Below are 13,523 nucleotides of genomic sequence, written 5' to 3'. Positions count from 1 at the left end.
GATGTCTTAGTGCCGGAATACCCCTTTAAATATTCAAAAAACACTTTCAAAACCATATTACAAAAGGTCTTTAATTTTCTTCAGTAACAAAGTGTTTTGATCTGACAGTGCCCATTTAAAAGTGGTTCTCTCTGTATTTGTATTCAAGGATCTGCTTGTCTCCAGGGGAAATTGGAGAATTTACAATCTCTTTCATGAAGGCCTAAATGTTACCGTATTTATCGGGGTATACCACGCACCGGCCTATAACACGCACCCTCATTTTACCAAGAATATTTGGGTAAAAAAAGTTTTTTACCCAAATATCCATGGTAAAATGAGGGTGCGTGTGTGCGCTTGTATACCCCGATACATCCCCAGGAAAGGCATGGGGAGAGAGGCCGTCGCTTCCCGCTTCTCTCCCCCTGCCTTTCCTGGGGTCTAGAGCGCTGCTGTCGGCCCTTCTCTCCCCCTGGCTATCAGCGCCGCTGCCCGTTCTGTCCCCCTGACTATCGGTACCGGCGCCGATAGCCAGGGGGAGAGAAGCGGCGCCGACAGCCAGGGGGAGAGAAGGGGCAGCGGCACCCATTGCCGGCGCCGCTGCCCCATTGCCTCCCCCCATCCCCGGTGGCATAATTACCTGGGTCGGGTCCGCGCTGCTGCAGGCCTCCGGCGTGCGTCCCCTGCGTCGTTGCTATGCATGGCGCGGCGCACTGACGTCATGCGCCACGCCGTGCAGCGCATAGCAACGACGAAGGGGACGCATGCCGGAGGCCTGCAGCAGCGCGAACCCGACTAAGGTAATTATGCCACCGGGGATGGGGGGAGGCAACGGGGCAGCGGCGCCGGCAATGGGTGCCGCTGCCCCTTCTCTCCCCCTGGCTATCGGCGCCGGTACCGATAGTCAGGGGGACAGAACAGGCATCGGTGCCGATAGCCAGGGGGTGAGAAGGGCCGGCAGTAGGGCTCTAGACCCCAGGGAAGGCAGGGGGAGAGAAGCGGGAAGCGACGGCCTCTCTCTCCCTGCCTTTCCTGGGGCGGTATCGGCGTATAACACGCACATAGACTTTAGGCAAAAAATTTTAGCCTAAAAAGTGCGTGTTATACGCCGATAAATACGGTATATAGATTGATTACATGTTGTGATGATTATTTATCATTATAAAAGAACATATTCCTTACTCCTGGAAAAATGACAGAAAAATTATTTCTTGAACAATGTGTAACTCATATGTAAACCAAGCTTCTGTAATGTCATTGTCACATCGCCCGCAGTCTTACCTGTCTGGGAGGGCAGCAGGATTACTAGAAAAACCGAGAGGAGTGCGCATAGCGTCCACGTCCGGAGCCCCATTCTGCAGGGGTCAATCTACAGAATATATTCACCTGTATAATGGAGAACAAAAAAGGATACATGAGCAACTAACTTAAAAATATTTACTTCTGTAATACTTGACTGATCCCTGATCAATCCTAGATAAACAAAAGATCAGCACCAAAAGCAGAGAATACATGGGCCACGGAAAAGGCTCTAGAGTCTGGTCTCTACTCCTTGGACATCCTACAGGTCACATTTTCCCTGTTGCACCCGCATAATTTTACTTCTTTTCTTAAAAGGGGTTATCCAGGGAAAAAAAAAATTTTTTTTTTATATATCAACTGGTTCCAGAAAGTTAAACAGATTTGTAAAATACTTCTATTAAAACATCTTAATCCTTTCAGTACTTACGAGCTTCTGAAGTTAAGGTTGTTCTTTTCTAAGTCCTCTCTGATGACACGTGTCTCGAGAACCGGCCAGTTTAGAAGGAGTTTGCTATGGGGATTTGCTTCTAAACTGGGCGGTTCCCGAGACACGTGTCATCAGAGAGCACTTAGACAGAAAAGAACAACCTTAACTTCAGAAGCTCATAAGTACTGAAAGGATTAAGATTTTTTAATAGAAGTAATTTACAAATCTGTTTAACTTTCTGGAGCCAGTTGATATATATATAAAAAAAATAAGTTTTTTCCTGGAATACCCCTTTAACTTCCTTCTGTGACTCCATTTCCAGGAAATTACCGTACACTATAGCAGTGGTCTTCAACCTGCGGACCTCCAGATGTTGCAAAACTACGACTCCCAGCATATGCTGGGAGTTGTAGTTTTGCAACATCTGGAGGTCCGCAGGTTGAAGACCACTGCGCTATAGTTTATCATTGCCATGCGGTGGAAGTTAAAGGGGTACTCTGGGGGGGGGGGGGAAATACATTTTTCAAATCAACTTGTGCCAAGAAGTTAAACAGATTTGTAAATTACTTCTATCTTTACGCCTTTCAGTACTTATCAGCTGCTGTATGCTATGACACCTCTGACTGTTTCAGGAATTGTTCAGAGCAGGAGAAAATCCCCATAGCAAACCTCTCCTGCTCTGGACAGTTCCTGACTCTGACAGAGGTGTCAGCAGAGAGCACTGTGGTGAGGCTGGTAAGAATTACACAACTTCCTCTAGTATACAGCAGTTGATTAAGTTCTGAAAGAATTAAGATTTCTAAATAGAAGTAATGTACAGATCTGTTTTAATTTCTGGCGCCAGTTAAACACAGTTTTTTCCTCTGGAGTACCCCTTTAAAAAGGTATGAAACCCCCCTAATTCAAACAGTAAAAAAGGGAACCAGTAATCTTTAGGCTATGTTCACACTTTGGAATGTCCACACACAAAATCTCATAATATACAGGCACTAGGAGCGCACGAGAATGCGCTGTCTCATAGACGGCTATGCAATCCATTGACCGCAGAAAAAAATTCCAAGGTGTGAACATAGCCTTAAAGGGGTATTCCGCCCCTGGCATCTTATCTCCTGGCTCTGTGTCCCATGATCAAGACAAACTCTGAAAGTAAGACTGTGGAGCGTGCCTTGATTGTGTGACACAAAGCAGGGAGACGAGCGTATTGGCATGCTGACTTCTCCTGGCTTGTTCTTCTGTTCGGCAGAAATCTAAACACTAACATCATAAGATGTTAGATCGCCGCGGTCCCGCTGCTGGGGACCCCGGAGATCGCCGCTGCGGCACCCCGCCATCATTACTGCACAGAGCGAGTTCGCTCTGTGCGTAATGACGGGCGATGCAGGGGCCGGAGCAGCGTGACGTCATGGCTCCGCCCCTCGTGACATCACGGCCCGTCCCCTTAATGCAAGTCTATGGCAGGGAGCGTGACGACCGCCACGCCCCCTCCCATAGACTTGTATTGAGGGGGGGGCGTGACGTCACGAGGGGCGGAGCCGTGACGTAACGATGCTCCGGCCCCTGTATTGCCCATCATTACGTGCAGAGCGATCTCGCTCTGCGCAGTAATGATAGCAGGGTGCTGCAGCAGCGATCTCCGGGGTCCCCAGCAGCGGGACCCAGGCGATCTGACATCTTATCCCCTATCCTTTGGATAGGGGATAAGATGTCTAGTGGCGGAGTACCCCTTTAAAGTGTACCTGTCACTTTAAAAATTTTGATATGTCCTATCGACATGTCAAACGTTTTGAGTGGCGAGGGTGTGAGTGTTTAGATTTCTGCCGAACAGAAGAACAAGCCAGGAGAAGTCAGCATGCCAATACGCTCGTCTCCCTGCTTTGCGTCACACAATCAAGGCACGCGCCACAGTCTTACTTTCAGAGTTTGTCTTGATCATGGGACACAGAGCCAGGAGATAAGATGCTATGAGAGTGCAGACTTCTCCCGGCTCGTTCTCCTGATAGGTGGAGGTCTGAACACTCAGACCCCCTCCAAACAAGACTTTAGACATGTCGATAGGAAATGTCAAAAGTGACAGTGTCCATTTAAAAATAATAAATCATGTTAGAGCGCAGGATGAGCTGAACAGATTGATTATATATATATATATATATATATATATATATATATATATATATATATATATATATATATATATATATATATATATATATATATAAACTTTGCGGTGAAAGTTACAGAATAACTTTTTTTCACATTAACCTTTTCTCATAGATATGCATTGAAGGGGTACTTCTTGGAAAGCTTTTTTAATATAATAATAATAATAATAATAATAATAATAATAATAATAATAATAATAATAATAATAATAATAATAATAATAATACATATATATCCAACTGGGGCCAGAAAGTTAAACAGATTTGTAAATTACTTCTATTAAAAAAAATCTTAATCCTTCCAGAACTTATTAGCCGCTAAATACTACAGAAGAAATTATTTTCTTTTTGGAACACAGAGCTCTCTGCTGACATCATGACCAAAGTGCTCTCTGCTGACATCTCTGTCCAGAGCAGCATATGTTTGCTATGGGGAATTTCTCCCACTCTAGACAGTTCTTAAAATGGACAGAGATGTCAGCAGAGAGCTCTGTGTTCCAAAATGAAAAATTTCCTCTGTAGTATTCAGCAGCTAATAAGTACTGGAAGGATTAAGATTTTTTTTTAAAGTAATTTGCAAATCTGTTTAACTTTCTGGCTCCAGTTGATTTAAAATAAAGAAATAAAAAAAAGATTTCCACTAGAGTACCCCTTTAAAGGAGAGCTTGTCAATCACGGATTAACACCGCCCACTTGACTACTCAGCCCAAAATGAGCAGAGATTTACATGAATAAAATGACAAGTTATCCTGAAACTTCTCTCATAAAACTGTATATTGGTCTACTCAGCTCCTCCTGCTCTATAACATGATGTCTGCAGATTGGACTGTATTGTCAATGTGAACAGGTTCCCACATGTCAGATAAGTCATCTGTGGAACTTGTGGCCCCAGTGTGATCGGTGATGGGATTTCCAGGATCCAGTGTAGAATAATAAGGGGGGGGGGGGGGGGGGGGTCTGCCATAACCCAGCACAGACTGAACCATACTGATGGAGATGGCAGGGATCACACCTCTGTATATAAATAACCATGCAGGGTGCCCGGACTAGATGGATTCTCCCAGAGGGGCACACGTTAGACATGCAGGTGGCGATGAAGATGGTGGTGGCCCTCCAGCTGTTGCAAAACTACAAGTCCCAGCATGTCCGGACAGCCAACGGCTGTCCGGACATGCTGGGACTTGTAGTTTTGCAACAGCTGAAGGGCCACAGTTTGGACACCACTGCCATGAATGAATGGGTACAATGGAGCCCATATACACATTGGGGGAGATTTATCAAAACCTGTCCAGAGGAAAAGTTGCTGACTTGTCCACAGCAACCAATCAGATCGCTTCTTTCATTTTTCAAAGGCCTTTTCAAAAGTGAAAGAAGCGATCTGATTGGTTGATATGGGCAACTCAGCCCCTTTTCCTCCGGACAGGTTTTGATAAATGTCCCCCATGTGAGGGGTGTGCAGACGTCATCAGATAGCAGGACACATGACGTCACGCCTCTATAGAAGACACCTGGTGGTGTGTGTGCCCGGTGTGGCAGCACTGTATGGTAGCACTGGCATTGGCCCCCTGTGTCATCACCGCCCTACAGAAACGTGCGCGTCCATATAACCCCACTGCAGGTAGCGGCCACACATACAGTAGCCCTGCAGCACGTCAGGCGCGCCCTCTCACCTCCGGTCCGTAGCTCGGCGCAGTGTGGCCGGTGTGTCCGCGCTCTCCGGACTATGCTCGCCAGTCACTCTGCAGCTCACTCACCTTTTTCTGCTACGGAGCCGGAGTGTCGCACACAGGCCTGAACGCGGCGCACGCTGATTGGTGGATTTACCGGCAGCTCGAGCGTCACCAAGCGCGGACCTCCAGCCAATCAGACTGCGCAGATTTTTCCGTCTTCCTCCTCTCATTGGTCCACGTTTTTTCGAGGCGCTGATTTGTCCACGACCCTCTGACGTCACGCACTCATACAGCATGTGTGCCCTGTGCCTGACATGTGGGTGTTTACAGATGTGGACTCTTTTTTTTTTTTTTTTTTTTTTTTTTGGGGAGATGATAGTAATCTGGATCTGATCTGATGCAATGTGGCCGCAACTAGTGTGGGAGACCTGGTCCTGACCTGTCACGGCCATAGGATAGCGAGTGCTTTAATAGTGGATACAAAATAGGGGTCTAGCCGGGAGCAGAAGTTGCCTATATTTTTAATGATCCCCAACCTATGGCTTTCCAGCTGTTGCAAGACTACAAATCCCAGCAAGCCTGGAGAGCCACAGGTTAGAGATCATGGATGTGGAATTCACAAGATAGGAATTATTTTACTGTAAACCTCTATCATGAAATCCGTCCAATGCCCTATGGTAATAAATGACATTGACCCTCATTTACTAAGACTGGAGTGTCGGTTTGTGTTTTTGCAAGTCCTTTACTCCTTTTTTTTTCTGATGCTATTTACTAATCTGTCGCCCAATTTCCCTTTCTTTCTGTCGCAGGGTTTTTTGTGTCGCACAAAATGTATTCTGTGCGACAGAAAAAAGTCTCTGCAAATTCTGACCACATTAGTGCTTGTACTACTACCCCCATCATGGAACAGGGTCTGTTCCATGTTGGGGGTAGTAGTAGAGGGGCTGAGGGATTGATCGCATCGGGTCTCACTTCTGGGACCCGATCCGATCAGATGTTATTAAGCAGGGGAGCGGGCGGCATGTTTCGATCCCCTGCAATGTACAGTAAACTTTCATTTTTAAATTTCCCACCGAGGAGCCAATCATGGCCCCTGGCAGGGTTTTAATATAGAAGCGCTGTGGTGGGCAAAGATGTATAGAATCGCTGGGGGGGTATATATCTAGCCCCTCCAGCGTTTCTATATATCTTTCCCCCTGCTGCGCTATATCAAACTTAGTGCCCGCTGCGCTTGAATAAATGTACTGCCCCCCCAGCGCTATTATATATCTATACTGACCCCCACTGTGCATATTTATATTTATACTGACCCCCCCCCCAAGCTGCGCATATTAATCTTCATCTTCTCCCTCCCCTGGCTGCCAATGAATGAAAACTCTATTAGCGGGGGAGGGGAGGGCTGCTGCCCGCTCTCGCTGCTAAGAGTTTGTCATTCATAGCGGGCAGCAGCTGTATATCATGCTGTGGGGGTCTGACATATGGATATATGTCTGACCCTCACATCATACATATACAAATGCCGGCTCACCGCTATGAATGACAAGTAAGCTATTAGGAGCAGCAGCGCGAGCCTCCGCTCCCTGCACTGCTTTACTTGTCATTCATAGCGGTGAGCCGGCATTTGTATATGTATGATGTGAGGGTCAGACATATATCCATATGTCAGACCCCCACAGCATGATATGCAGCTGCTGCCCGCTATGAATGACAAACTCTTAGCAGCGAGAGCGGGCAGCAGCCTTCCGCTCCGCCGCTAATAGAGTTTTCATTCATTGGCAGCCAGGGGAGGGAGAGCATGAATATTAATATGCGCAGCTGGGGGGGGGGGCAGTATATATATATATATATATATATATATATATATATATATAAATATGCGCAGCAGGGGTCAGTATATGCGCAGCGGGGGTCAGTATAGATATATAATAGCACTGGGGGGGCAGTACATTTATTCAAGCGCAGCGGGCACTAAGTTTGATATAGCGCAGCAGGGGGAAAGATATGTAGAAACGCTGGAGGGGCCAGATATATACCCCCCCCCGCGATTCTATACATCTTTGCCCACCACAGCGCTTCTATATTAAAACCCTGCCAGGAGCCCTGATTGGCTCCTCGGTCCCGGCCATTCAGGGCTCCTGGTGGACTGGTGGGGAATCTCAAAATGAAAGTTTACTGTACATTGCAGGGGATCGGAACATGCCGCCCGCTCCCCTGCTTAATAACATCTCATCGGATGGGTTCTCAGAAGTGAGACCCGGTGCGATCAATCCCTCGGCCCCTCTACTACTACCTCCAACATGGAACATACCCTGTTCCATGCTGGGGGTAGCAGGATTCACTCCGTTTTGAGGAATTTACCGACAGCTCTGAGCTGTCGGTTTTCTGTGAAGCAGAGCTCACAGGTTTTCCTGTGAGTTTTCTTCACACTCGGAGTGTTTTTTCTTTTTTTGTCGGGAACACGCCCCTTTTGTCGGGAAAAACGCCCCTTTTGTTGTTTTTTTTTTTTTTTTCACTCTGAGGGATTCTGATTTTGTCGGGTTGTGCGCCAGATTCTGGCGCAAATTCTGGAGCAGACAGAATTCTGGCGCAAAACCCAACAAAAAGTGTCAGGATCCTGTTAGAGGGCCATTGTCTGCCATATAGAAGTCTGTTGTAAGGAAAACCAATTTCCAAAATATTATTTGCCACTGTACCCTTTTTCAGAATCTATTAAAGGGAACCAATTGTGGTAGGGCCTTGGGGGTGTAGTGTAGTTGGGGTGTTGCTTCGGTATATAAGGGGTTAATTTAACCCCCGTCACTCGTGACGCCAGGGCGAGGGTCAATACGCTGAGGTAAATCTTCGGCCCACCACCACCCTTCCCTGAAACGATAGGTGCGTGATTAAATGAATGAAGGTCCACAATAGAGATGAACTTGTATAAAGTTTACTGAAGTACTTGCGGTACATCCAATTAACAGCAACAGTCTTAGCAATACAGTCTCTATGTAGTACGGCAGTGATTGACAGATGCCGCGGACCATTAGCTTTTCCAAAGGACTAGAAGAATTAAGATTGATGCAGAGATCCGTCCGGATTTAGGGGTTTGTTTAGGTCTGGTGATCTTGCAGACTTAAGAGGGATTTGAGGCAACTCACAGTTTTGTAAGATGGCCATTGCCGCAAGGCTTGGGCCTAGTCACTGCTGACGACAGCCGCGCAGATCCTCCTCTATCAGCAGCCCACGAGGAAAGAGAGATGCTGCTTGCTTGACAGCACAGGAACAAGAGCGCGAATAATGGCCGCCGCTCTCTTATATGGGCAGGGGCAGGGCCGTTTTGGATTGATCCGAGTCAGCTGTCACTCACCGTTACAATGCATGGTGGGCGATCACCTGACTTCCCCAAAGGTCATTGAACCATAAACCATAGAGTTTTGGAACGCATCACGTGACCCGCAGGTCCTGCGACACTACAACAAGGTAAGTACACTTTATATACATATATACACTTAGAATTTGAATAATTTCAACTATTGAAGGGGTGACTAGGGGCTAACTATAGATGAGGACCCCACCGGTACCTAGGGACTCTGACTTTGGGGACCTCACCACAAGGTAACGGATGCAATCTGGTTCCGGGATACCACACAATCATCAGATTTTATCTTATATAATGCTTGGCAATGCTTAATATAGGGTAAAATCTTTATCCTCACCATCCCCGGGGGACGCTCCTGCCCCCAGGCATGGTGAGGGTATGAAGTTATAAACCAGTCACTGCCGGTGTGAGGTGTTTTTTTGTGCCCCGTGAATTCCTGCGTCCGCTCCTCTCCCAGCTCTCCGAAGATTTCCGAAGCTAGAGCTGGGGGAGGGCAGAGCAAAGGGAGAGAGAAGGTACACGCCCCCTCCCTCATCTCCCCTCCCTGAGGTCAGGACGGATGCAGATCTCCATGGAGAGAAGTACACGCCCCCTCCCTCCTCTCTCCTCCCTGAGCTCAGGACGGACGCAGATCTCCACGGAGAGAAGTACACGCCCCCTCCCTCATCTCCCCTGCCTGAGCTCTGTCTGTGTTTACTGTACACGGGTTGGGGATTCATACACTGCAGGGACTGGGAATAAATCTCTGACTGGGGATGATTTCTATGTGAGGAGGGGGGGGTCCCTGTTATGTGTGTGTATGCTGGGAGTTGTAGTCACTGTTATGTGTGTATGTATGCTGGGAGTTGTAGTCCCTGTAAGGTGTGTGTGTGTGTGTGTGTGTGAATGCAGGGAGTTGTAGTCCCTGTTAGGTGTGTGTGTGTATGCTGGGAGTTGTAGTCCCTGTTAGGTGTGTGTGTATGCTGGGAGTTGTAGTCCCTGTGTTATGATTCGGCAGGCTGGAGGTGGATCCTCTGTGTCAGAGAGGGATTGGCGTGGACCGTACCGGTGGACCGGTTCTAAGTTGCTACTGGTATTCACCAGAGCCTGCCGCAAAGCGGGATGGTCTTGCTGCGGCGGTAGCAACCAGGTCGTATCCACCGGTAACGGCTCAACCTCTCTGACTGCTGAGACAGGCGCGGTACAAAAGGACAAGGCAAGAGCAAGGTCGGACGTAGCAGAAGGTCAGGGCAGGCAGCAAGGGTGGTAGTCAGGGGCAACAGCAGAAGGTCTGGAACACAGGCTTTGGACATACATTAAACGCTTTCTCTGGCACAAGGCAACAAGATCCGGCCAGGAAGGAAAGGGGAAGTGAGGTTATATGAGCAGGGAGCAGGTGGAAGCTAATTAGACTGATTGGGCCAGGCACCAATCATTGGTGCACTGGCCTTTTAAATCTTAGAGAGCTGGCGCGCGCGCCCTAGAGAGCGGGGCCGCGCGCGCCAGAATGTGACAGCCGGGGACCGGGACGGGTAAGTGGCTTGGGATGCGATTCGTGAGCGGGCGCGTCCCGCTATGCGAATCGCATCCCCGTCGTCAGTGTCAGTGCAGCGCTCCCGGTCAGCGGGTCTGACCGGGGCGCTGCAGAGAGGAGAACGCCGCGAGCGCTCCAGGGAGGAGCAGGGACCCGGAGCGCTCGGTGTAACACCCTGCTATGTGTGTGTATGCTGGGAGTTGTAGTCCCTGTTATGTGTGTGTGTATATGTATGCTGGGAGTTGTAGTCCCTGTTAGGTGTGTGCGTATGCTGGGAGTTGTAGTCCCTGTTATGTGTGTGTGTATGCTTGGAGTTGTATTCCCTGTTATGTGTGTGTGTGTATGCTGGGAGTTGTAGTCCCTGTTAGGTGTGTGTGTGTATGTATGCTGGGAGTTGTAGTCCCTGTTAGGAGTATGTGTGTGTGTATGCGGGGAGTTGTAGTCCCTGTTAGGTGTGTGTGTGTGTGTGTATTGTTAGGTTCAACCCCAATAGGTCGAGATGTCTTCTGTCGGCAGATTCCAAATAGTGCGTGGAAACCCTGTATGGGGCTGCAGTCACCCAACTTTCCTTCCACCGCTACCTGCCATTCAAAATCACGACACAAACACAAGTATTGTCTCTGTAAGCTGAAGGCAGAACTGGTCTAGCCCTTTTTTCAAGTGTATTTTATATAGCCAATTTTCAATAAGGCATGCGCAGTAAACTCTACATTGTACAAACACAAAAAAATATAAATCTTTGGCATAGTCAGTAGAAAGTTGAAAAAAAGATACATTGCTTAAGCTGGAATATAATGAACCATTGTTTCAAGGACGCATCTGGGATAGAAAAAAAAGATAAGAGTGTCTGCATTCTTGAAGATAAGGTGCCCATCATCTCTAGTTCAAAAGTTATTTATGTAGAAATCATAAGAAAACCAAGAAAATTGATTCTTCCTAATACAAAATGGATTCTCCTCTACCCAATTCCATAATTTCCCCCTTTGACATCATCATCTGAAAGAACTGGATCCTCCAGGTCAGGTGTACAGCAGGCCTTTCCTCAGGTGCTATCCCAGACCGCGAGTTGTCTGAGGGAACCAAGTCTTCTTAAATTGGCTTCATCCCCTGAATAATGGACCAGCATCCTCACCAGGAAGAGTGTTTCAGGTGTGATGTCAATCTGGAAACAAAAGTAAAAGAGAGGAGACATGAGAACCTGGAAACAAATGCCGATCATTATTTCTTCTACATCCTGGGAAAAACAGCATAAAATGTTTATATTCACCCATTCATTTGAAGTAAACAATACTCAGTACTTGCTGATTCTATATTTACAGCGACTTATGGATATCATCAAAAGCTTTATAACTAAATAAGATAAAAGAATAACAACTGCGACTTGTAATATAAAATGTAAGGCACCCCCTATCCATCCTCCAATACCTTTCAACCAGGTAGCTGGTTTCATTATGGAGAAAGTGTCTCCCCACCACTTATCTTTATTTTTGTCATTGTCTTTAGCGTACTGTTCCCTTAGTTTTTGTATGTTTTCAAGTTGGTGGTGCATCTGGATGGTACTTGTGGTGTCTATGTACTGTAGTGACAGCAAGTGGGGACTATAATCTGGCACATTCCCCCTTGAGCAGCTGTGAGGTAATCATGAACTATTGCGTGCTGGTTAGTCACTCTCATCAGCTGATTTTGTACAGACACAGAGGTGTTAGTGATTTCCAGAATGTCATATATTTGGTCGTCAAGGTAGTCAGTGGCCTCAACTAACTTGTCCCACATTTGCATCATCATGGGGTATACATTATACAAAGAGAGTGCTGAAGAGTTTATTGGCTGTTCCCATCTGAACTACGTGTGGTCTTCCATTCTCTCTTTCCTTGTTGTCTGCTGCTCTCTGGTATAGCATGTGTTTTGGGACTGCTCTCATGTCAACGTCTTTGTTGGGTATTACAAAAGTCGAGGGAGTGAGTCTGGCTAGGGTGCATGTACCATTAACCCCTACTGGCAACCACTTGTATGCCCCCCTTCCACATACCCAATATGTGTCTCTTGGGAGTTCCCAATATGAGGAATGTTGATTTATCAGTTTGTTACTTATGTCAATCAGTCTTGAGGCGTTAGTCATGTAGCACCATCCAGGTTTCTGTCCTAATGTACCACAGTAACCTACATCTGGGTTATTACATGTCGGGTCATAGGGCTTGTAATATGAGGATTCACTACATTTTTGATGTCCTGTCATGTTATGACACTCTTCTCCAGTACCTTGAGGGAAAAGTGTATTATTCAGCCAGTTTTTGTCATGTAAGCACCTCTCTATTTGACTAGGCTTAAATGTATCAGTACTTACAGATGTTCTGCTAAAATTGACCTTTATCCTCTGTGTGGGTATTCGTCCTAGGTCTAGTATTTGTATGACTTCACGTGCTACCCAGGAGCCCCCCTTAAAGGTCAGTATCTGCTGTGGTCCTTGTCCAAAACTGCTCAGGTTTCCCTGCCACCAGGGTTGCCCAATCTAAGGCATACTCTGGGCAGATGTAGGAGCATGTGTGCATATCCAGCAATCTTTCACTGTGAGATTTTGTGCCACCATTAAGTGGTGTTTCAAGAATTTGTTACCTGGATGCTTTTCTAGGTTGTGGTTGTGATGGTTGTGATGTAACATATTTCTAGGTTGTGGTTGTGATGGTTGTGATGTAACATATTAGACAGTTAAACAGAAACCAAAGTATTGTCATGATCAGATACCGTCCTTTTGCAGTGTGATGCATGAATCCACCTGGCTGTAGTCAAGAGGACTTGGTATGGTCTTTTAAATCAGGGCTCGAGGTTTCTTTACATACACGTAGTCTCCAGGCTGTAAAGTGTGGGTTCCTTCAATGCTGTCCGGATCTGGGAAGGAAAGACAACACTTGCCCACATGTTAGTTTCAGATATTTTCATAAGAACTGCACATATGAGGACAGATTCTCATACTAAATGTTATAACTATAATACATCCTCCCCATGGGGTAGGCCTCAGGTCAGCCTAAAGAGATCAGCACACACCAAGACAAAACACATAGCCTGAACAAGAGGTCAAGCTTATGTAATCTACCTGGACTCTACAGCAGACAGAGTG

At 46.8% G+C, this 13,523-nt stretch overlaps 1 protein-coding gene across 4 annotated transcripts in view; it reads right to left on the bottom strand.

Moving 5' to 3' along the window:
- The window catches only part of HYOU1 (hypoxia up-regulated 1), a 65,382-nt gene extending 59,630 nt beyond the window's left edge, over positions 1-5,752 (bottom strand). For 3 of the 4 annotated variants that reach the window (XM_056542366.1, XM_056542363.1, XM_056542365.1), the window contains exons 1-2: positions 5,538-5,658; positions 1,261-1,365 (exon numbers count right to left, since the gene is read on the bottom strand). In XM_056542366.1, the coding sequence (XP_056398341.1) occupies positions 1,261-1,333 (73 nt within the window). In that variant the 5' untranslated portion in view covers positions 1,334-1,365; positions 5,538-5,658. Of the gene's footprint in view, positions 1-1,260; positions 1,366-5,537 lie in introns of all 4 variants that reach the window. The other variant, XM_056542364.1, reaches the window with a different exon arrangement.
- Positions 5,753-13,523: the final 7,771 nt, after the last annotated feature.

This window comes from Hyla sarda, chromosome 10 (assembly GCF_029499605.1).
Source record: "Hyla sarda isolate aHylSar1 chromosome 10, aHylSar1.hap1, whole genome shotgun sequence".
Lineage (NCBI taxonomy): Eukaryota > Metazoa > Chordata > Amphibia > Anura > Hylidae > Hyla > Hyla sarda.
The sequence above is the reverse complement of the archived record's forward strand: the minus strand, read 5'-3'. Positions and strand labels throughout refer to the sequence as shown.